Raw genomic sequence first — 24,727 nt, forward strand, 5'->3', positions numbered from 1 at the left:
CAGTTGCTTATGGATTCTGCCAGCTTACACGCCTCTATTTTATTGTGTTAACATTTTATTAAGTGCTTTTCAGTAAAATTTTGATTTTAGAGGATTTTGGATTTTTACAATGAAATAAAGGAAAAATTTACTTTTTAGAATGTGAGATCCTATGGAAATACTGTGTATGTAGTGAGAACATTGGTATTTGACCGCATTGAAATCTGTGGTTCTTTTTTTCATGGAAATATATCAGAATTTATGTTTTATTTATACTTAATACTCTAAGGCAGTAAAAAAACCAACATTAGGTTATAGAGGGAAATCAAATTAACATGGAAAATGACTTTGTTGTGAAGCCATTATTCCTTAGTCAAGAAGTAGGTTTTGTGGCCTGCCAACCTAATCTTAAGCAGAGTCATCGAAGCTCAAGAATTATGGAAGTAAGATTTGCATAGCTCTCTTCTGCTCAGACCATCCCACCTGATCTCACCCAGTGATCAGAAGACTTGCTTCATTAACTTCTGTGTACATTTTAGGTCATTTGAGCAAAGGGACCACATTACCCTTCTAATGTGAATTTGATACGGGAGAGGGCAGTTAAAGGTCAGAAACTTGGGTGCTGGTAGGTGTGGTCTGTAAGCTGAGTTTGGGCCAAGGGTTAAATAGGGTCTATATACATAAGAGAAGACTAAGACACGCAGGTCCTTCACCTACATCCTTAGTTCCTTGAAGGGTTTTGCTTGTTCTCCAATGCTTGGGTACAGTTTTTTTTTTTTTTTTAATTGTGAAAAATTTCAAATATACACAAACTCAGGGTAACTGTGAAGCCCCACATCCCCATTGCCCAGCTCCTACTACTATCTTGATGTTGCCAACACTTGTTTCATCTAGTCTGTCTTTTCCCTAGTTTATCTGGAGTATTTTAAAGCAAATCTTTCACATCATTCTACTTGACCCCTCATTCTTCAATGGGCATCCCTAAAAATATCATTGCCAGTTTTTAACTCTACTTCTTTTTCATTGTTCTTCTCAAATAAAGCCTGTGAAAGAGAGAGATTTATTGAATTGCCTGTAGTTACTCAATTCAGTATTTTACAATGAAGGAATAATCTTTTATTTTATTTTTATTTTATTTTACTTGCTATAACAGCGCTGTTTTATTAACTCCTCATATAAGAAGTATATTAACTTACTGTAGACAACTCATTTAGCTTTCACATTTGTTTTTTCCCTTCAATGTGTTGTAACAAAATTAATTCTGTGCTTAATTTACAAAGATGATTGAAGAATCAATGAGATACTGCCTTTTTGCCATAAGTTTGTAGTCAGGTATTCCTGTAGATAAGAAGACAGACATTTTCTTGGTAAAGATGTTCTGCTCTTGTCCAGAGGTCTTTTTCCTTTCTATAATTAGTACATTTCTCCGAATAATAGTTTTACATATCAACCAAAAAACTTCCATCAGAATCTATTTTGTCAATACTTACACTTTTTTGTGGAATCTTGTCACAAATAAGTAATGTTTCATATGCTACAGAATTCTCCATCAATTATTTATACCAAAGTTTAGGTAGTTCCTTGATTTATAGTTTGAGTTTTTGAAATTAATATTATATATACAGATGATAAATAACTTCTCCTTAGATCGGAAAATAAGCAGCATGGGGTAGACTTCCCTGTGTCATGACTAATGCCTCCCTCTTTATTCTGAGAGCCTATGTACATGTTTGATACTCCCTAGTCTACATTACGGGAATGCCCACAAAGATCAGTAAGTTGTTATTCAGCTAGAATGACTCATCCATTGGAAAGATGATCAGTCAGCCAAAACCAGAAGGGTGGAATGACTTTCAAAGATCCTCTTTAACTCTCAGTGAAGGGTGTACGTGTGTGTTTGTGTATAAATCTAAACATGGCTCGAAATAGACATCTGAAAAGATTTGTAGATCTTTCTGAAAGGGAATAGGAAGACCTTAGTTCAACTTCCAAGCAATATGATTTAGGATCCTGTTGACATAGTGCACTGCCTGCATAGCAGGATTTCTTTATAAATTCCAGCAGTAGATTAATAATGAGGCTCTTGAGTGTATATGAATTACTTGTCAACCTCAGTCTTATCGTTAGTCCATTACATCTTTATATGTTATTTTACATCATTTGAGATATTAAGTTTGTGCTCCCAGATTTTATGGAACTACTCTCTTCATGGGCACTTAATGCAGATTCCACGGTGTTTACAGCTATATAATGAATGTTTATGGTATTATGTCAGTATGATAGGGTCTCTTTTTAATCTAAAATTCTGTTATTTGGTTGATTTGAATTTTACTATCTGGCTCTTTCTTTGGTCTTGGTGCCAAAAATGCATTTATTGTGACATGGTACTCTTCTTAGTCTTCCATTAAAATTCAAGCACCACTAGGAGAAAATATGCACTGAACCTTTATCATCTATAACACCTCAGAAAAAATTACTTTTAGGTTAGCAGGTTGTCATCTTAGAAAATAGATGGGACTTGTGGCAACTGGATGAGAAAATAGGGAAGTATTGACCCCAGAAGGGAAAGGAGTCAGTCTATGAAGGACTTTCAAACTCAAATGCCTCCAGGGGCCACTTGGTAACATAAGTGTATGAAGTGGTGAGCTGAAGAAAGTAAGGTTAAGCTGCTTGTACCCTGAAGAGCAAAGTACGTGTCCAAAATGATGGATTTTAACTTCTTGTCATTGTTGTGGTTTTACAACACAGCACTGCAGTGTTCAAACAGAATGGCCAAACGAAAACATCAGAGATCATCATTTTGGGACCTCAGTTATATCACAAGCGTGCTGTAGGTAGTAGGCTCTTTCCGATGGATCCCATATAAAGGAATACTGTTAGGGACAGATGAGAACACTGGAAATTTGGGAGCAGAAAAGCGCTGAAAAGGGAGATGAGGAGCCGTAAAGATTAAGAGTACTTTCTTTACATTCCTTAGACCAGGTCCTGACTTGACTAATGGCAAAGTTGGATGCTTGTGCTACCCTTCATGGCTGATAAACAGAGATGTGCATCAGAATCACCTGTATAGCTTTGCCAAACTACGGATTGCATCTGAAATTATCCATGCCTCCCTCCAAAATAAGATTTCGATACACCAAGTGTGGTTTGGAGCATGGTTGGCTATATTTTGGAAAAACTCTTGGTTTGATTCAGGTGCACACTCGTAGTTGAGGACCCATGTTCTTGGATGTAGAGGTTCCCAGGTTACAGTCTGAAATATAGGAGTAAGTATCTCTACTCTCATATGAGTCACTTAAGACGTTGTTGCCTCGGGCTGAGGGTGGGGGCCAACTTTGGAGGAAAATGGGGAGTTAGTTCCTTTTTGGGGTTGTGAAAACGTTCTAAAATAGATGATGGTGATGGTTCTATAGTGCTGTAAATACACTAAGAACCATCGAATTGTACCATTTAAGCAGATGAATTGAATGGTATTGTGAATTATATTTCAATAAAGCTGGTCTTAAAAAGCAAGAAAGTAAAGTAAAATGTATATAGTTTAAAAAAAGGACTGCAATAGGGCAAATATGATCAGTTTGTTGTAAAGAACTTTAGATTAGAAATAAGAATTTCCTAATGGAAAAAGTTGTTGAACATTTAAAATTACCACAGAAGTTTTCAGAGTTTCCTTCATTGCAGAATCAAAAATCTGAGTTAAAGGAAGAAACTCTCTGTTGGAATAGTTTAAGCATGGTACCATACTAGAGATGGCGTGCCAAACTCTTTCAGTATTGTACAGGGGTCTGATGCACTTCACTTTTGCCATCTTATATTCCTGCTGTGGGTGAGATGAGATGCAGTGCAGTTAAGGGGGGGGCAGTTTTTTTCCTCATCTGTTTGTGGATATTTTTCCAGTATCTTCTAAGGAGCAGCTCATTGTCATTATCATCACACAGTATAGCAAATAAATAAATAAATAAATAAATAAAAGAAATGCTAGCAGTGATATTTATTCAAATAAATATCAGATTTATTCAGTCAGTCCAGTGAAACTGGGTGGTTTCTGGAGTGCCAGGCTGGTCATCAGAGCCAGGGGAGTATTATTATTTAATGGTATCTTTTCTTCTGCACTTGATGAGCTGTCCTAGAAAAACATTTTGAAGTGATAAAGCATCCATTTGGCTCCTAAGTAATGAGGGAGGCAGTGCTCTTTCATTAACTATTTATTCAGGAAGAGAAGTGACCAACTGCTAATAAGCTTTATCCAAAGAGGGTGGTGGAAAACAGAAAAAAATGCAGAAGTGAGGTTCTGTTCAATTTCATATGCAATTAACAAATGCCCAAAGCTGAGCGGTTGGTGCTCCTCCTCCATGTGACTTCTGGCTGGCTGTATTTAAGTGTGACTGCCTGTCGGATGCCTGAAAGGACCCTGGGTTTAAGGAAGGATTGTGCGGTCTAAACTAAAGACAAAAGGAGGCAATGAGCGGTGAGTAGCTAAGATTGGGCTGATCTCTGTAGTTTTGAATAATGGGGTTATTTCCTAAGATGGACAGTAGTGATTGAGGCTTGCAGGTTAACTCATTAGGGGAAGGGTTTCTTTTGTTTTTAGATGATTATTGCTTTTTCATGACTTCAGAAATCTGCTCCATAATGCAATATGTAGATTATCACTTGATCAAATGGCTTCTAACTTGGGAAAATTTCTTATTGGCTATGTAAGTAAGTATATGACTTATTATTTAGAGGTAGTTTTGAGGTATGTGTGTAAAGTTCATTTTTCTTACACAAGTAAATAAAAGGCCCCTTCTTTGCAGTTCAAGATTACAATGAGAATGCTGTATTCACACATAAATGGGGGCTTCTTTCAAGTCATTTCAGAATCTCACTTTGAAGTACTTTTGGTGCTGTAACAGCACAGTCTTCATTTCACTTGCCATAAGTCTCTTAATACAATTAATTTGCATTCTTTAGTGACATGATGAAAAGATAAAAGTCACAATTATTTTCTTCCCTTAAAGCCAACTGAAGGACTTTTATGTTAATTCTTCTGCCCTGCTCTCACTAAAAAGTAGTAGTAGTCCTGGTACTCCAGAAACCTCCCAGTTTCACTGGACTGACTGAATAAATCTGATTCTCATTCTATACAATGAGAAAAATATCCTTCATATTTAAATCATATTAAAATAGACAATGGAAAGGTTATGTAAATTCAACATTATTTAATAACAGAATATTTGTGATATTATCATGAACGGATTATGAGTCATTCCATATTGCATTCCTTTGGTTTTCAATTTTTAAAATTTCCATATTGAAAACTGTGCATGAATTCTAAGCTTACTGTGAATTATTCTGAACTATATTTAAAATCAATTTTCAAGATACATTCCATGAAATAGGAGTACATTGTTTATTTGGGTTCATAGCCTTTGGTACTGGGCTAAAAAAAGCCTAAGTAAGGAGCAATGAGATTAAAGACAAGAAACGCCTCCTTAGAATTTTTCTTTACTAGACCCCCTTATATCATACTCAGAGAACTAAACTCATTTACATTACAGAGACTCTTACTGTCTTCATCAAGGAAATAAGGACTCCGAGATTAGAAATGGAATTTCCTTTTACGATTGATTGCTGGGTTTGGCAATAATCTGTCTTGTTGGTTATTAACAATCATTAGATTGAATTACCCCTTTCAGATAATCACTCCATTCAGAAGACTAATGCTGTGCGCTGAGAACAGGAAGGAGATGGAGGATTGGATGAGCTCACTGAAGTCTGTACAGACCAGAGAACCTTACGAGGTAAAGTAGCATCTTCTTCCGGCGCCTCCTGTTCCTAGAGAAGGAATGTCATCCGAAGAGCTAAAGCTCTATTCTGCAAAGAAAAGTATGTGTAGATTCATTAAGCAACTTGCTTCCATCTGATATTGACTTTTTTTTTTTACTTAACGTGTTTTCATTTTAAAAATTACGGATTTGAAATTTTAATCCTAACTAAATGCATCCCAGAGGTTCACTGTCTGTTGTCTTGTTCTCTTGCTTGGCAAATCTGTGCTAACGTCTTGTTTCTAGGTGGCCCAGTTTAACGTGGAACATTTCTCAGGGATGCATAACTGGTACGCCTGCTCCCATGCACGACCCACTTTCTGTAACGTGTGCAGAGAGAGTCTTTCTGGAGTCACCTCCCATGGCCTGTCCTGTGAAGGTAAGTACCCGTGGCCCGCATTCTCCCTCAGCACTGACCACACTGGGAACACGCTGCCATCCGAACAGGGAAACATCAGCACGGGTGGAAGCAGGAGGTGGGAGCACCTCAGTGGGAACATAGCGTTTCTGTTTTACTGTAGCTTCGAGTGGAGGTCTGCACACATGGGACTAACTTGGGAAATATTTTTGCTGAGGGAAGGATGATACAAATCATTGGGAGGAAAGTATAAATCTAGACGTAGCATTTCACTCTTGAGGAACTAGCACCTACTGCTTAAAAAACATCTTTAGACTTTATCAGTCTTTCTGGTTTTCTAGTCTTCTTTTTCTGTTCTGACTGATTAAAACTTTCAGTGAGGACAGTACAGGCTCTTTGACAGAATTTCCGTTTGTTATTTCTATTTCATTATTTTAAATGTTTTCTTTTACTTCACTTTATGTTTAATTTAAATGGATACCATCCTTTTTAATTCTTTATAAAGTTGTCTAAAAATAAACCCAAGGCTGTTGTTTTCATTATAGGATTTGTGGGTTTTTTTTTTTTAAATAAAAAAGCAGTGACCAGTAGAAGCAAATATACTAGTAATTACCAAAGGGAAACTCATAACGTCTTCAGATTTATTTAATTCCATACCTCCACGACCACACTACTGAACTAGAGCTCATACCAATACTAGCTTTTTTCTCTTAATACAAAAGAATCTTAATTTTGAATATAACTTTATAACACTTCGATAATAAACTAGTAATAGAGCCCCAGTTTTCATTCATTTTAAGGTATCAAATCTGAGATATATCATAATTTCAGTGATTTAGCATGACAGAGCACAGAGGTGAAGAACAGAGCTCCTCAGTTTCACCCTCCAGGCTCTGGTCCCACTCCCAGCATTACAAACGGTGACCAGGAGAAGAAGTAGCTCCACTCTTTTTGACTTGTTTCCTCATCGGCAAAATGGGGATAATAGTCATTTATATCTCACAGACACTATGAAAATGAAATGGGAGAATATATACAAGGAAACTACTTTTCTAGTCAAAGAAATTGTGGAAGTTTGTAACTGTGCCCTGTAAGAAATCCATCAAGTAAATAATTGCAGATTGCATCATTGCCTGAGGCATTAAAATTCGTGAAAACGAACATTTGGAAGAGGCATTACACATTTTTTTAATAGATTTTAAGAGTGGTTGCAAACAAGGTGTAATTGCTCTTTATGACTTTAGTAATCTACAGGGGTTCCTGAAGCTCTGAGTTACTCTTGCCAAGTGTGTAATACTCTGAGATGTTATTTTGAAGGTCTTTTTAGCTGCCTCCTAGTCTCTCCTTCCAAAAGTGCTCAAAAAAATATCAGATCTGAGATACTCTGTGGTACTCTTCTGATTTGAGAGTTATGCATTATTAAATATATTTAGTTGTTTGTGTCTTGAGTTTAAACTGGGACGACTAAGTATTTTTCCTAACCTTTTAGAAGAAAAATGAAAATCACATTAGCCAATGAGAATAAGAAACTTAAAGTCTTTAAATAACTTTGTTATTATTCTGTTTAATAATGAACTCTTCCTGACTTTTTAATGTCTCAGTTATTGTATTTTTAAATTAGAGTTTTAGAAGAATATATGCTGTTACTCATTTTCTCTGCTGCTAAAAATTTTAAATCTGTGGTGTCTTGCCCATTGGTATTGTTAGGACTGTAGCAGAAGGTTTTAAAAATCCCAAGGGTTTTATGAATGTGTAATGAAGCTACCTTTTTACTTTATGAGAATGTGGTTATTTAGGATCATTTTCTTGTAATCCAAGTTATACTTAAACTTTAGAAACTCCCCCCAAATCTGAATAAACTGCTTGCTTGATAAAAGCAAAAGACATAGGATACAAGAGGCTTTAGAAGATATAACAGAGATGCAAATACAAGAAAAATTCGTTCCCACAGTGACAATGAATAACTTTGTATTGGAATGGAATTCAGTTTCCAATGTGTGAAGCCATCACTAAATTTACTTAATCTTTCTGCCCTTCCAACAAGCCTGTACTGATTTGGCTTCCGGGCTTGTGTTGAATAACTACTAAAATTGTTATTTTAAAGCCTTGCATGTGTAAAATATATGAATGAAAAATAGGAGATGGAAAATACTTTTCATAAATAATTCCCTAAGAATGTTAATTATAATTTCAGAGCATAATTGTTCTTCACAGTTATTTAAACAGTAACTGAACAAAAAAAGTTAAATGGTGATTTTTTTCTTTTTTAATCAACAGCATCAAATATGTTAACATAGGTACCTATGAATTTTTCTCTTAGCCACTGTTGAATACTTACAAAGATTCAATGTGGTGGACTGAAAATTGCAATTAAAAATACCTTTGTTACATGTCAGTATATTTTTTTTAAGTTCTGGGTTTTAAAATAATGGCTTTATAGGTCAGGGAAAAGTGCTTTATTTCAGAATAACTTATTTGGAGAAATCTAATTGTCGCCTAACAAAATTAAGGTGCGTATTAATCATTTCCATTCCTTAGTGACTGTAATCACAGTTTGGTTTATTTTATTATTATTGTATGCTACATTAAGCAACTTCGTAATTTTCAAGACTCATTGCATGAAACACTTTATTATTATTACAAGTATGATTTTTATTTTTAATGAGCTGTTTGATTTTTAATGGCAAAATTTCAAAAAGCCATAAAATCATTCCCTGTTGCTCTCTTTTACTTCCTCCTTTGCCTCTTAAAAAACAGATATTGACTGTTAATTCAAATAAAAAGCAGCCTGGGAATTATGTTGCCGATAAAACTAAAACTAGGACCACACTTTTGAGAAATACCATAAGAGATGAAAAACCTAGAGTTACTAATTAACCTCAATTTTAAAATAGTCACTTGTATGGGAGCAAAAGGGAGCAGGTCATGCTAAAATTGTTTTTCAGACTAAGCTTACTTCCTACGGTGCTTGCTCTTTATACATTTGTCTATCAGTAATGAGAGTCCATTGAAAAACCGGTTTATTCTCTATGAAGTCTGTGCTCGAGTCCCAAAGTCATTTATAACAAAAATAGTAGGATTTCCAAAAGAATTTGTCAGTGTACACAAAAGACCAGTTAAATGAAAATTTTCCAATGTCTAGACTAATACTTTTCAAAGAAAAACTACTCAGCTTAAGTGACCTTTTGCATATCGGCTCTCCGTGACATCCTGAAGCATTTTGAATATTTAGCTATAGGCACTCAGTGATTTTACCCGACCCTTTCATTTGCATGCTATGTTAAATTAGGACTTTTTAAAGATTTTATTTATTTATTTAAGAGATAGAGACTTAGCGAGAGCAGGAGTACAGGCAGCGGGAGTGGGAGAGGGAGAAGCAGGCTTCCCGCAGAGCAGGGAGCCCGATGCGGGATTCAATCCCAGGACCCTGGGATCATGACCTGAGCTGAAGGCAGACGCTTGACGATTGAGCCACCCAAGCACCCCAAATTAGGACTTTTTAAAACAATGGCATGCAACCCATCATTTCAAACCTGTTAACGGTTTACAGTTAGAAATGCAAAAATCATGTGAAAAGGAGTCACCTTACATGTAAGATTTAGGAGCAGTTACCTTCTTGTATTTCCACTGAAGTGATCTCTACTTTTAAGTATTTATCTGAAAAGTCAGAAATTGGTTTAACATCTTTATCCACCAATGCTTGGATAATTTGTATCCTTAAAAGGATAAAGAAGTTTAGCGGTAGTCAAGTTCCGATTTTCATAAGTAAGAGTTCGTTTCTCAAAAAATCTGTGGTTTACTTGTTTTTCATATATGAGCTGCTTCTTTCCTGGTTGTTTCCTCTTATTGCTTCCTCTCTCTTGTGTTTTTGATTTGATATTTGTATATATTGTAAAATGATTGCCCAAATAGGTCTAGTGAACGTCTGTCATCAATCTGTAGTTACAGATATTTTTCCTTTGATGAGAACTTTTAATATTTACTCTCATAATAACTTTCAAATATTCAGTACAGTGTAATTAACTATACTCACTATGCTGTGCATTACATCCCCATGACTTACTTATTTTTATAACCAGAAGTTTGGACCTCTGGACTCCCTTCTCCCATTTGGCCCACCTCCCTCCCCCTGCCTCTGGCAACCACCAATGTGTTCTCTGTTTCTATGAGCTGGGTTTTTTTGTGGGTTTGTTGTGTTTTTACAGGCCACATATAAGATCATAAGGTATCTGTCTTTCTCTGACTTATTTCAATTTAACAAAATATCCTCTAGGTCCATTCATGTTGTCTCAAGTGATTCATTTATATGGCTGAATAATAGTCCATTGTGTAGATATACATATGGATACCACATTTTCTTTATCCGTTTACCATTGAGGAACACTTAGATTGTTTCTATATCTTGGATATTACGGATAATGCTATAATGAACATGAGGGTACAAATATCTTTTCAAATTAGTGATTTCATTTTCTTTGGATTAATACCCAGAAGTGGAATTGCTGGCTCATATGATAGTTCTATTTTTAATTTCTTGAGGATACTCGATACCGTTTTCCAGAGTGGCTGCACCAATTTGCATTCTCACCAACAGTGCACACGGGTTCCCTTTTCTTCAAACTCTTGCCAACACTTGTAATTTCTTGTCTTTTAGCTAATAGCCATCCTAACAGGTGTGAGGAGCTATCTCATTGTGGTTTTGATTTGCATTTCCCTGATGGTTAGTGATATTGAGTATCTTGTCATGTGTCTGTTGGCCATCTGTATGTCTTATTTAGAAAAATGTCTATTCAGGTCTACTGCCCATTTTTTAAGTGGATTGCTTGGTTTTTGCCATTGACTTATATGAATTCTTTGTAAAATTTGAATGTTAGCCCCTTATCAGATATGTGATTTGCAAATATCTTCTCCCATTCAGTTTGTTGATGGCGTCCTTTGCTGTGTCATAACTTTTTAATTCAATGTAGTCCTGTTTGTTTATTTTTGTTTAGTTGCCTTTGCTTTTGGTGTCAGACCCAAAAAATTCATTGCGAAGACTGATGTCAAGGAGCTAGCTGTCAGGGAGTTTTCTTCTACGAGTTTTATGGTTTCAGGTCTTAAATCCATTTTGAGTTAACTCTTATGTATGGTGTAAGGTAGTGGTCCAGTTTTATCTTTTTGCACATAACTGTCCAATTTTCCCAGCACCACCTACTGAAGAGACTGTTCTTTCTTCATTATATGTTCTTGGCCCCTTTGTCATAAATTAGTTGGCCATATATGTGTGGATTTATTTCTGGGCTCTCTCTTCTGTTCCATTGATCTATGAGTCTGGTTTTTATGCCAGTACCATACTCTTTTGATTACTATAGCTTTGTAATACAGTTTCAAATCATGGAGTATGATACCTTCCACTTTGTTCTTCTTTCTGAAGACTGCCTTGGCTATTCAGAGTCTTTTGTGGTTCCATAAAAATTTTATTTTATTTTATTTTATTTTTTTTTAAGATTTTATTTATTTATTTGAGAGAGAGAATGAGATAGAGAGAGAGCTTGAGAGGGGAGAGGGTCAGAGGGAGAAGCAGACTCCCCGCTGAGCAGGGAGCCCGATGCGGGACTCGATCCCGGGACTCCAGGATCATGACCTGAGCCGAAGGCAGTCGCTTAACCAACTGAGCCACCCAGGCGCCCTCCATAAAAATTTTAGAATTATTTGTTTTAGTTCGTTGAAAAATGCCATTGGAATTTTGACAGGGATTGCACTGAATCTGTATATTGTTTTGGGTACTCTGGACATTTTCACAATATTAATTCTTCCAATTCATGAGCATGAGATATTTTTGCCATTTATTTGTGTCTTCAATTTTTTTTCCTTAATGTCTTATAAGTTTCAGTGTCTCTTATGTCTCTTTCAGAGGCTCCTTTTTGATAATGTGGCTGGGCAGGGTTAGTGATGGATGTAATGTACTTCTTCATTATTATTTTCTTCTACATTAAAATGTAGTGATCCCAACAGTAATACTTTTAAAAAACAGTGCCATTTGTGACCTTTATCAACCTATTTCCCACGACTGGATATTTTCTTGACATAGTTGCATTTTAAAACACTTCCAGATTATCCTGTTCTTTATCTTACTGATATTTTCAAACTTTTTATTTTAAATATATTATATGTACAGAAAAATACAAATATCAGAGGAGTACAACTCGTGGGATTTTTCACAAATTTAACATTTATGTAATCAACACCCAGATTAAGAAATAGGATGTTCCCAGCAGCTCTGTATTACTGAATTTTATTTAGTTCTGTGTTTGTGTGTGTGTGCTTTCTCCTTTCTCCTAAAGAACTAGTTCTTTTGTATTTATTTCCTTTCTGTTTTATTTGTGAGCAGGTGGAATCTAGGTAGCAATCTATAGATTGATAAAAGTGTTTCATAAATACATAGCCACATGTAACATAAATACATGAATATCTTCTGAAAAGGTATTTTCAGAATACCTTTATTATTGTTGAAGAGTAATTTAAACTTTTTAAGTTACTGTTTTTCTTCTACCTCCCCCTTGAAATTTCATGCTGTGATTTCCTCTAATCATTGTTCCAAAAGTACATATTCATTTAGAAATGGTTGACTTTTTTTTTTTTAGTGTGTAAATTCAAGGCTCACAAAAGATGTGCAGTGAGGGCAACAAATAATTGCAAATGGACGACTCTGGCCTCCATCGGGAAGGACATCATAGAGGATGAAGATGGAGTAAGCTCAGTTCTGTCTTTGGTTTCTTCCCAGTACCACCTCCCTTTTATTGCTTGCCCTGTGGAAAAAGACAAAGTTAAGTGGGAGTATTTACTAGTAGGATTAAATGGAAGGCTTTGGTTAATTATGAGTTTCTCTTTCTAGTTAGAGCCTTCATAGTTTCCTTTAGATCATAAATTTTGAGGGAAATGTGAATAGGGCTTAGCAATGGTTGCTGTGCTGGGCTGGTGTTGGAGACCCTTACCTGACAAGTAAGATACTCTTTAAGGCTTAGCTCGGGTGTCTATTCAGATGTTCACTCCTTAGACGTTGGGACCTCCTTTCAACAGTGTCCCCCCACCTTCAAAACCTTGTCTCCATTGCACCTTGCATACGCATCTCTGATAGCACTTTGTAATCACTTTACGTTAATGCCTTTGCCTTCATTGCTCCTCAATTAGACTACACATCCTGAAGGTCAGGGATTTAGTCTTACTTATTTTTGTATCCCTACGGTGCTCAGAGCACAATAGATGGTCAATAAATGTGGACTAACCAAATGGATGCCATGAGTGCTAGATACATCTCTTGATTCCATAGAGTGAGACCTAATGGTAGCTCTTCCCCAGGGTAAGAATGGCGTCCTCCACTCTTCAATTTGCCTGCTCTTTATTCTGGCTGCGTAGGTAGCTATGCCCCACCAATGGCTCGAGGGTAACCTGCCTGTCAGTGCCAAATGCGCCGTGTGTGACAGAACATGTGGGAGTGTCCTGCGCCTACAAGATTGGAAATGCCTTTGGTGTAAAACAATGGTGAGAGTCCTTTCTAATTCTTTTCACATGTTTGTTTTAATCTATGTAATTTAGGGGCAAAGAATTTAGGGTCTGACAGAGCAGGGTAGCATACGTACCCATTGCAACATTCATCTTTTTCAAAGTGTATTCCTTCCAGTCTTGTTACTTTTTAAATATCCTTTTTATAATGCCCTGTTGTTGTTTTTCATTATGCTGTAACCACATTCAATGGTTTACTGTTTTCAGCCCTGTTTTACCACCTATTAAACCCAGAAAGCCACCAAATTTTGATTGACGTGTGAAGTATAATTTTAGCACAACGCTGTGCACGTTCTCTGACAGAATGCCATGTTCAGTCAGCCACGCACTGGTATAATTGAAATTAGATACATTTATATTATATAGATAAGTATTTTAAAACTTTCTCGCACATGTAAGAAAGCAATGAGAAGTACGCACAGCATGACATAGAGCCGATGGCAAGGGATGGTCCTGTCCGTGCCAGACTGCGTGAGCACCGGGCCCGAGGCTTCATGAGGGCCGTCAGAGCAGGAACTCCAAGGGTGAACTCAGGCCGCTCAGAAGGTGGCACGGTGCTCACCGTCCTGGAGGGGGGTAGGTAACAGCTGTGGTACTCACCTCAGCAGTGGGCGATGCCGTCCAACAGTGACAGCAATCGCCTTGCCTTGGGCTGATTTGTTTGGTCTTGTGTTGCATCTTGGAAGTCACTCCTCACCCCCCAAAAAAGGTGGAAAACTCATTTCTTTCAGTAAGTATGATGCAGATCATCAAATGGAAATGATGTGAGTATGCTGTTTTGATTTCATAATTGGTGAGATTAATTCCATTTTTTCCACTGGAAACAGTAAGGCCTGCAGTTTTTTAGTTGGGCCTGATAGGTAATCTGTTTCCTTTGTATTTTTCTTTAAAGATTTTATTTATTTATTTGGCAGGGAGAGACACAGCGAGAGAGGGAACACAGCAGGGGGAGTGGGAGAGGGAGAAGCAGGCCTCCCGCGGAGCCTTGATCCCAGGACCCCGGGATAAGCGTCTTGGCAGACGCTTACCGGCTGGTTGAGGAGCCCTCCAGGCGCTCTCCTTCTTATTTTTAAATCAAATATGATTCTCTTTAACCTCATGCTTTTGTTATTCTTCGTCAGTTGCCCCTTTTATCAGCCATAGGCGTTACTTCTAATTTCTCTGATGCCCTGTAATATAATATATAGACTGTATTAGATATGTCTTTGGAGTTTTGGTGAAACTGTAACCCCTAAAACCCTCTTAGGGCACAACCCCAAGATCAAGAGTCACATGCTTTCCCGACAGAGCCAGCCAGGTGTCCCAGCATTCTTTATTTTATTTTATTTATTTATTTTTAAAGATTTTATTTATTTATTTATTTATTTAAAGAGTGTGTGCATGAGTTGGGGGAGGGGCAGAGGAAGAGGAGGAGAGAGAGGCTCAAGCAGACTTCCCACTGAGCACGGATCCTGACATGGGGCTCGATTTCTGGACTCTCGAGATCATGACCTGAGCTGAAATTAAGAGTCAACCGACTGAGCCACCCAGGTGGCCTCCTGGCATTCCTTATTTTAAGAGTGCTCCCAAAAGGCCTATAAGATAAAAATGTTATAAATAAATAAGGAAGGAAAGTGCTCCCATAAACAACATTTTAAAACTTCATCCCACCTAAGATTTCTTTTCAGGGGGGGCATCCACTGATGTGTGCATCTACTGCTAATTTCATTAGTCTACATGTACATCGGTTTCTCTACCTCTAGAACTTCAGCTGTTCTCTTCTAACTTTTTAAAAAGAAAGCAGATTATGTGTGTGATCAGTTACTTTAGAAAGAAAGCAGATTATGTGTGTGATCAGTTATTTTAGAAAGAAAGAAAGAAAGCAGGTTATGTGTGTGATCAGTTACTTTAGAAAGGTTTTATAGAAGTTGTCTCTACCTGCAGTATATAGGTCTCTACTTGCATTTGCTCAGTCGTTTTTCGCTTTGCTAACGTTCACAATAGGAGTTCATTAGATATTTACTTGCTCACTCTACTCTCTCCCACCTTTTAAAAATTTCATGAACGGTATAGAAAGATGAATACAGGATGTGGAAGGGGGCATTCTGGAATGTCTTCTCCCTCTTTTTTCTGGCAAACTTAGATATCACCTTATCGTGAAGTTGTTCCTGCCCTACACTATGTCCGTTGGACGTTCAGGTTTGCAGGCCACCAACACCTTGTCACCTCTCTCTTGTTCTTGCACTTCCGATACACTATCACTTACCTCTTTACATATTATTTTGTCTTTAAAATAATGAGTTTCTGACAGAATATCTAGTTTGTAAAACAGTCATGTAGTTGAAACAGAATAAAGTAAGACCATAGTTCCACAACTCTAATGAGTCCATTTTTCCAGTTGTTGTCCAGTCTCTGGATACAGTTTTACCTTTTTTGTAAAAAATAGTGAAGATACAATTTTTTTCATTCAACACTGATATAAATATTTTTCTGTTTTGCTCTGTAATTCTCATACCTTTCATAAAATTCCTTTTAAAACTATCTGGGCATGCTTGTGGGTTTTTTTTTTTTTTTTGAAATCCATTGAGGATGTTAATTATTATAAATGACTATAGAGAACTATCCAAAATTAGGTCACCAGCAAACAAGAATCACTATTTAATTTCAGTTATTTTCTCAAAAGTTTTGATAAATAGGTGTTTAATTAATATGCCAGTTTTCTAAAAGGACTAGTGAAATAAAGCCGTATTAAATAAGTTCTTTATGAAATGTCTGCTTTTACTGCTTAAAACATTTCAAGGCTCTTTAGGTAAGTACCTAAAGTATTGTAAATTCCCTGGATACTATGTAACAAGTTAGCCCTGCTCTTGTTCACAAGAGTATCTTGACTGACCTTGAGACTTTTTGTTTCTATGAAGTTCACACCTTTGCTGAGTGCCTATGATATATATCACTTAGGCAATAATAGGAGCTTTTCCTTTTCTTTACAGAGCCAGAAGTCTAGCTGAGAAAATAGGCACGCATGTATTTGTACCTATAGTAACATGAAAATGTTATATATTAAAAAAAGGTGTGAATAGAAAGTTATAGGACCACTGCAGAAAGAGCAGACACATTACAAATTTTATTTTCATTAAATTCTATGAGAATGTTATAAAGGAGAGGTCATCAGTTTTTTTTATGGGCGATGGTATTGGTAAGGACTGGTTAGCTTCCCTCCTTTCTCTTCCTCTCCCTCCCTCCTTCCATTCATTCCGGCCTTCCTCTTTCCCCTCTCTTCCTCTGCACTCTGGTCTCTTCCCTTCTTCCCTCCTTGTCTTCACTAGGCATTTCTCTTTTTTTTTTAAGTAATATCTACACCCAGTGTAGGGCTTGAACTTCCAACCCCAAGATGAAGAGTCTCATGTTCTACCGGCTGAGCCCGCCAGATTCCACTCAGAAGGCATTCCTTGATATACACTACTTGCCTGAGACAATCATAAAAGTAGGCTGCACAGACCAACTCAAATTCCCATCTCTAAAATAATTAACCCATTCTTTAGCATTGTAAATATTGTGCCATGAAAGTAATTTATGAATTACTGAATATTTTGTGATATAGTTGATCCTCAATGATCAGTTCCTTAGATGTAATTTATGCCATAATAAAACATTGGTGTGTTTTTATGATTCTTGAAGGTTTATTTGTTTGTTATTAGGTACACACTGCCTGCAAAGATTTATACCATCCTGTGTGTCCCCTTGGCCAATGTAAAGTGTCCATCATACCTCCAATTGCACTGAATAGCACTGATTCTGATGGTATGTATCAGTAGTGTAAATATGTATATTCCTGGTATATTAAAAGTTGATTTGTACATTTACTTTCCTAGAATAAATTGAACTGTAATCAGTTATTCTGGTCAGCTTTTATTTAAGTCCATTCAAATTGCTGAACAGTACATTTAACTTTTAAAAGAACATTTTAGAATTAAAACTTACCATAGCTATTAATATACTGGTGAAATTACTACATATAAGACTTACAGATTTTACATTTCAGCAAACAAAATAAGATCATTATTCTATAACAAAACGCAATCCAAAAAGGTTAATTTTTATGTGCTTTTTTTCCCCCTCTATAATTGAAATTGCCTATCAGCATGGCTTTTATTGAAATGTTTTCCTATAATTTCCTTGGAGGAACTTATATTCCTATAAATTCCATCACTTTTTCGAGAATCTTACAACTTGGTTCTAAGTGCTAAACAACTTGTCTTCCTTCTAAGAAAACCAAATTACAAAAGGCTTTCACCATATACTGTTATTAAAGTTTTTCATAAAGTGCTTTATGATTTTCAAACTTTTTATGTAAATTATGCCAATACATATTATAAATACAAGGATATAGGCTGCAAAAGATGTGATTTTTTAACCTGTGCTGTTAACAGCCCTGCCCCCAATCCCCGATAAATCAAGGTTCTATTATTTATGATAAATTTTAAAGTATTTTCTAAAGCCTCATGAAGAAGAAGTTAAAACATTTTATAATACTGAATATGAACATGAGTTCTTTGACAAATGTGAATTTATGGACGTCATTGGTGTTGTTAAGGTAGGTGGTGTATCTTCAATTATCTATGATTAATACTTTTACCATCTTTAGTAGGATTTTTCATTGTAGAGCATATTTAAAAGATAAGTTCTATAGTCTTAGTATGTAAATAAAACCTATCTCCATTTGGGGGGCTAAATTATAATTTATTGTTCAAGTAATAAACAAGGTTCTTTGTGAATTTATGTTCTTTTCTCTGAAGTTTTATCAATAGTTTAAACGAGACAGCTGTTCATATTGATCCTGTACTGTGTTTTTTTACAGGTTTCTGTAGAGCGACCTTTTCATTCTGTGTTAGTCCTCTGTTGGTTTTTGTCAATTCGAAGAGTGGAGATAATCAGGGAGTAAAGTTCCTTCGTCGATTTAAACAGTTGCTAAATCCGGCTCAGGTGTTTGATTTAATGAACGGAGGTCCTCATTTAGGGTAATTAATTACTGATAAATCTCATTAGAATGAAAGAGTACTAAGCATGAAATGTGTTTGATTTTTCAGTTTGTGAAGACTGTCGATCCATCTAGACGTCTCTGTATCGATCGTCCCACTCTTTCTTTTTTTAAAGCTCTAATTCTAAATTTTAACTTCACCTTTTGATATTTCTATAACTTCCTTATGTGCTGAAAATCCCAAAATTTGTTGAGAAAATGTTTTAGAATATATTCTCTATCAGACAATACTAACGGTTTGCTTAGCTCTACGAAAAATCAACTTGGGGGTAAATACAGAAATACTCAGTAACTTTAGAAAATGATCTGCATGGAAGGCTAGCATTGATTTTTATGTAATACAAATAATCAATTATTTAACCAAAGCATAGACACTACTGTGGGTTTCAAGGACAGCTCCTCAAGGATTTGAGACTCAATTCCTATATGAACGACAAAAAACACTGGTGTTGATTGTTCTTTTCAGCTTTCTGGAATGTCCTCTAACTTACAATCTGAAAAAAGTTAAACGATTTTCAGTGAGGGAAAAAATGCCTTGAGGTACTTTTAATACATTTTTAGTGTGTATATATGACTTTGTTGAAGAGGTGATATTGGATTACCTGAACCCGGGTTCCTGCAACCTCTTCATGATCTACTTCTGCCAACTCCACTTTTCTCTTGGGTTCCATGGTCACCTTAAAGCATGAACACAGATGTAAAAATGGGGATTTTAGATACCCCGAAGAGGCCCTGGGTTTTTAATTTAACACTTTCCCGCCTTTTCTCTCGCTTGCCTCACTTTGTGCCTCTGTTCACTTTTGCTCTTTAGGTTTCTTTCTTCTTGTTTCTATTGCCTTCTTGCCAAGTCTCAGGCCCTCTGGTTCCATGGATGTTGGTCTTCTTCATCCTTTCCCAACGCCCCCTATGGCTCCTTGTTCATGCCTTCCCCCTGTTTGGGTCCTGGCATTTCCTCACCTGGCCTCTCCACTCACCTGTGTCTCTTGCACTGCTGGTCAGCTGTATCTCCCTTTCTAGCACATCTGTTTCATAATCCTTCATAGTTCCTATATCTTGTATTCTTTACATTTACTTTTCCCACGCGTCCTTTATGATCCCAAGGCAGGCCCGTTGTGAAACTTCTTGAGATTGTCTCTATAACATATTTTATAGAGTTTCCACAGTACTCGAGGTGCACAAAGGTACATTCAGGAGGTGGTGGGATGTGTCCAAAGTTAAGACGAAGGAAGACAGAGGTAAAAAGACTAATCCAGACTAGGGGATGAGGGGGAGAAAAAGCAAGGTGGGTGTCCGAAAAGTGGTATGTCGGCAAGGTTTGATGGGTCCCTTTAGGAACTGGCTTGAGTGTCAATAATATCAGTGCCCTAGATTCTCCACCCCTGGTTTGTAATATGCTATTCTTAAGGAAATAACATATCCTTGTAATGGGAAGAAAAAAATCACTACTTTTACCATGTTTTATCACTTACCTTTCATTCTCTTTCCTGGGTTCTGCTTCTTTGTTTTCTCATTTCTCACTCCCCTTCCCTCCTCATTTTATCTCCATTTCTACTTATAATCCCCTTTCCTCTTTATGATTAAGACATTTTCTTGAGTTAAAAATTGCACTTCAATTTTTATAGTATAATTAATATGTAAGTAAGGGTTCTTATATTTGATCTGAACATGCATACCAATTTATACAGAATAACAAAGAATTGGGGAAAGTGATTTTTATTTATTTATATTAAAATAAAATACTTTTTGCTTTCAGTTTAAGATTATTCCAAAAGTTCGACAACTTCCGAATTCTTGTTTGTGGAGGAGATGGAAGTGTGGGTTGGGTTTTGTCAGAAATTGATAAGCTCAACTTGAATAAACAGGCAAGTACTAAATCTTTTCATGACTCGTTGACATGAATGTGTACTAACCTGCTGACCAGCGGAGCACAGAAGTATCATAGCTCCGGTTTCTCAGCTTCCTGAGGTCTCCCTGTTGTGCTCTCTTTCAGTGTCAGCTGGGCGTATTGCCTTTGGGTACAGGAAATGACCTTGCCCGGGTTCTAGGCTGGGGTGGTTCCTATGATGATGACACCCAACTTCCTCAGATACTAGAGAAGCTGGAACGAGCCAGTACCAAAATGCTAGACAGGTAAAAGTGAATTTTCTTTTAACACTAGACTGAAAATGGCGTACTGACATTTTTGGCAGTTGAAATTTTACCAACTGTAAGCCCAGTGAGGACAGAGATTTCCTGGTCTTACCCACCCTTGTCACGCCTGAGGTCTAGACAGAGCCCAGCATAGGGGAGACACTCAGTAAATATATTTTTGGGGTGAATGAATGAGTTGTAACAAAAACTGAGAAAAGTAGTCTGATGAACCCACTATTTTAAAAATAGAATGCTATGCTGGTAGAGCAATTACTTTTCATTGTTGTTCAGGTCAGAAAGCTTAAGCAGTTCATTTTGTGTGGGGGCTTTCGATGGCTATAATGGGTATGGCCCCATCGTCCTGTGGCTTCATTAAAGCTAAGGAAGGCATATAAACTTGAGATTTGTTAGAATATCTCTTCTTAATTATGCATATTAAGAATGAATTGAACCAACAAAGAACTAAATACTAAAAAAGATAATCCTTTCCCAGTGACTGGGAAATATTAAGAATGCCATATCAAGGAATTATTACTGTGTTTATGGTATCCTTGATCACATCTCAACTTCTTTCTCTCTAAATGCCCCGTGTATAAAAAAAAAAAAAAAAAAATCACAGTGTGTGTACCCTGAGTGTTACAGAGAAGGTGGGTAGGATTGGGGGTTATTTAGGAACAACAGGACTCAGTAAGCAGTAACCACCCCTCCCCACCATAAGTAGAAGACAAATGTCAAAATATCGTTATAAACTTAAGCTAGCATGAATCAAAACAACTTTGATAGGATTAGCCATCTGTGGAACTGTTCCCGAAAATAACAAAATCTCATCAGGGAGATACCAATCTAAAATGTAATTACTCTAAAATGAACTATAACCTAATTAATTGTAACCTTGCCCGTCATAAGGTTATGCAATGGTTGGTTCTTTTGCTGACAGGATATTTAAAAAGAGCTGGGCTGTAGAGCATTTGTCTATGGTTATCCAAAACTATTCGTGAGAGGGATACCCCCATCGTTTGGGTACGTAAAGTGGATTCCGTCTGCAGTCTTTAAAAGAACCTGGAGGTGATTTCCCAATTCTGTGCTTACCAAACCACACAAGGTGTTTTAAATGGCTTTTTCCTGCAAATTTAAACACCATTCTCGCTGCATCCCAGGAAATGCTGCTGGACATTTCCTCCACCCTGGGTGTGTGCTTTCCTTTGTATGTTAGAAAAATTAACTTCTCCAGGTGGCTGGCAGAGAAACAGTGACCCTGTGGTGAAAGTCTTTGATACACACCTGCACACAACAAAAGAAGAGAAACATCAAAAGAGGCTCAAGAACCTACGACCATTAGAAACACAAGAATATTTCGTTCCTGTGTTTTGTTTACTAATTTAAGAATACTGTTGGTAAAGAACAGGTGGAAAAAGTCACTGTTTAATATTATTCGAATTACAGAAGCTTTTTGCTTTTATCAATTGATTTGATCCTCAAAACAACACTGTCATGTGGCTAAGAACAACATTATTACGACTATTTTACAAAGATGAAAGTTGAGGAGTTTGTGGAAAGTTGTGGAGACAATGAGAAGAAGAATATTTTTTCATCTGCCTGGTACTTCTAGTTGCTTTACTTGATAAAGTATTATCTCATTTAATCATCACTACACACCTAAGCTGACTAATATTGTAATCTCCATCTTACAGGTAAAACGGCTCAGGAGGTTTTCATATTATCAGTGTCACATAGCTAGTAAGTGGTAGAACTAACTGGCACCGTCAACTGGAATCCAGACTCTAGTTCTCAAGATCTTTCCTCAACATGGTGCGCCCTGTCCTTAATGCACATATGCACCAGAGAGGGCCCAACCTTCTGGCCTCTGACTCTGCTTAGCTGGTCCCAGTGTGCGTCCTTTCTTGACTTGTTCCGCCACTTTCTCCTCTTTCTTCAGCTCCAGCCATTTTCTATCAAGGGAGGAGGTGCAGCATGGAAGGTGCAGCAAACTTAAAATATCTGGGTGGATTTCTTTCCCATTTCTTTAACTGTCCTTTGACCAGAGGAGTATTTCCAGCTAAGGAACTTGACTTTCAGGTTTCCCATTGTGGTTTTCCCTCTTTGGATATCTACAGAGTTTAATTATTTTATGTGTTTTCTGCACCAGGATATAAACTTCATTTGGAAAGTCTTAATCAGCCTTGTGTTTCCAGACCATGGAATGCTGTCTGCCATTTTGAGATGTTCAATAAATGTCTGTTGCATGGATGAATGGGTGAATGGCTTTTTGTGCCCAAATATATATTCCTTGATAGTATATTCATGTCAAGAGTTGAAGAGTAGCTATAAGTATTCCGTTTATGCATCCTAACATACAACCTCTGTCTTTGGGGGAGATTTTCTGGGAATTTGGATTTTTATGCAAAGACTTATTAGTTTGAATGATACACTCGGCTCTTTTTAAATACTGATGCCAATCTTGGGATTTTCCCCTAGGTTCTATCACTGGCTTCAGCTGTGATATGCTTTTCTTAAAATTCATGTGTTACGGTACTGCTTTTATTATGCTTTGTGTCTTTGTAAAATCTTGATTTCACATCCTGTTACTGACAACAGTAATGTCCCTACCCAACTATTCTTCCCAAATTTTGAAATTATTTTAGATGAAGACTGGATTTATCTGGAATTGATTGCTTTTCTTTAACACTAAGTGATTCAGTGTTTGGTTTGAAATTAATATTTACAGCTAATTGAAATAAATTTGCTTCAAGTATTAAGAAATTAATTATTTCTGTTAATATTTTCTCCTCAACCCCATGCTTACTTTCTTAATTTAAGAAGGGATATTTAGTTAATTTTCATTTCATGTATGTATAAGCTGACTTGGCAAGACTGGTTGGTACACAGCCAATGATTTATCTTTCAATGACACTATGCATTTGTTTAATCTGGGACATTGTTTTAGAACTTTGGGTTGTGATCCATTAGTAACCTGTGTAATCTAGTTAGTAAGTTGCAGTGAACATTATTTAAGAAGGGAAACAGAAAAGAATAGAAAAATCAGAATGCATTGCACTAGTAAAGAAGGAAAAGTTTTGTTATATATGTGCATTTCTTACTATGGGGCATGGCCTTTAAAAAGTTTGGAAGTCCCTAATCAGAGAATTGGTAAGATATGGACATCATAAAGTATGGCTGGCTTCAGCATTTTATGAGATTACCAAAATTCCATCTCTTTCCCAATATTTGGTTGTTTTAGATACAATAAACCATAGTTCATGCATATATGTGCACATGTATATACGTGAGGTGAGAACAAAGTCAGTTTATTAAATTTTAAAGGAATTTTAGACCAAAGATTTTTCTCCCTTCAGGTGGAGCATAATGACCTATGAACTCAAATTGCCACCAAAGGCTTCTCTACTTCCAGAACCTCCAGAAACATCGGAAGAATTTTATGTAAGCCTTTAACATTTGCCTATTTATCATTTGGAAATAGGGGTGAATATCTTGAACAAATATGAACACTTTATAAGATATGGTAGCATGTTTACTTAATTTTATTTTTTATTATTTTGGGTATGGGCTCATTGGCTACTTCTAGTCCTCTGCCCCAGAAGAAAGAATCCTTACGATCTAGGTTAGAGTCCTTCTACGACCACCATCCTGGAAGTGTGAACTTGGCCATATCACTCACTGTCACGGGCCTCCATTACTTTATCTGTAGAGCAAGGTCTCAATGTTGGGAGGAGTAAACAGTAATGAAAGTGTGTAAAGCACTAGGCATGCAAGTTCCCTTTCTGCACCCCTGATACTTCTCCCTGACTCTTCCACCTGCCTGCTTCCTTTTACCCACAGGGCTCCAGGGGAGGCCAGCTGCTGAAAGGTGCCTGTTAGCTTTTACTCATCTTCTGCTTG

General features: G+C 36.8%; 1 protein-coding gene across 10 annotated transcripts in view; it reads left to right on the forward strand.

Moving 5' to 3' along the window:
• Positions 1-24,727, forward strand: part of DGKH (diacylglycerol kinase eta) — a 181,750-nt gene that overhangs the window by 96,965 nt on the left and 60,058 nt on the right. For 9 of the 10 annotated variants that reach the window (XR_003519008.2, XM_027588535.2, XM_027588532.2 and 6 more), the window contains 9 exons: positions 5,655-5,759; positions 6,030-6,162; positions 12,765-12,871; positions 13,537-13,662; positions 17,361-17,463; positions 18,521-18,680; positions 20,454-20,562; positions 20,691-20,830; positions 24,184-24,268. Coding sequence is in view for 9 of the 10 variants with exons in the window: in XM_027588535.2 (XP_027444336.1) it covers positions 5,655-5,759; positions 6,030-6,162; positions 12,765-12,871; positions 13,537-13,662; positions 17,361-17,463; positions 18,521-18,680; positions 20,454-20,562; positions 20,691-20,830; positions 24,184-24,268 (1,068 nt within the window). In the remaining variant the exon portion in view is untranslated. Of the gene's footprint in view, positions 1-5,654; positions 5,845-6,029; positions 6,163-12,764; positions 12,872-13,536; positions 13,663-17,360; positions 17,464-18,520; positions 18,681-20,453; positions 20,563-20,690; positions 20,831-24,183; positions 24,269-24,727 lie in introns of those variants that run through there. The other variant, XM_027588541.2, reaches the window with a different exon arrangement.

This window comes from Zalophus californianus, chromosome 3, assembly GCF_009762305.2.
Source record: "Zalophus californianus isolate mZalCal1 chromosome 3, mZalCal1.pri.v2, whole genome shotgun sequence".
NCBI classification, from domain to species: Eukaryota; Metazoa; Chordata; class Mammalia; order Carnivora; family Otariidae; genus Zalophus; species Zalophus californianus.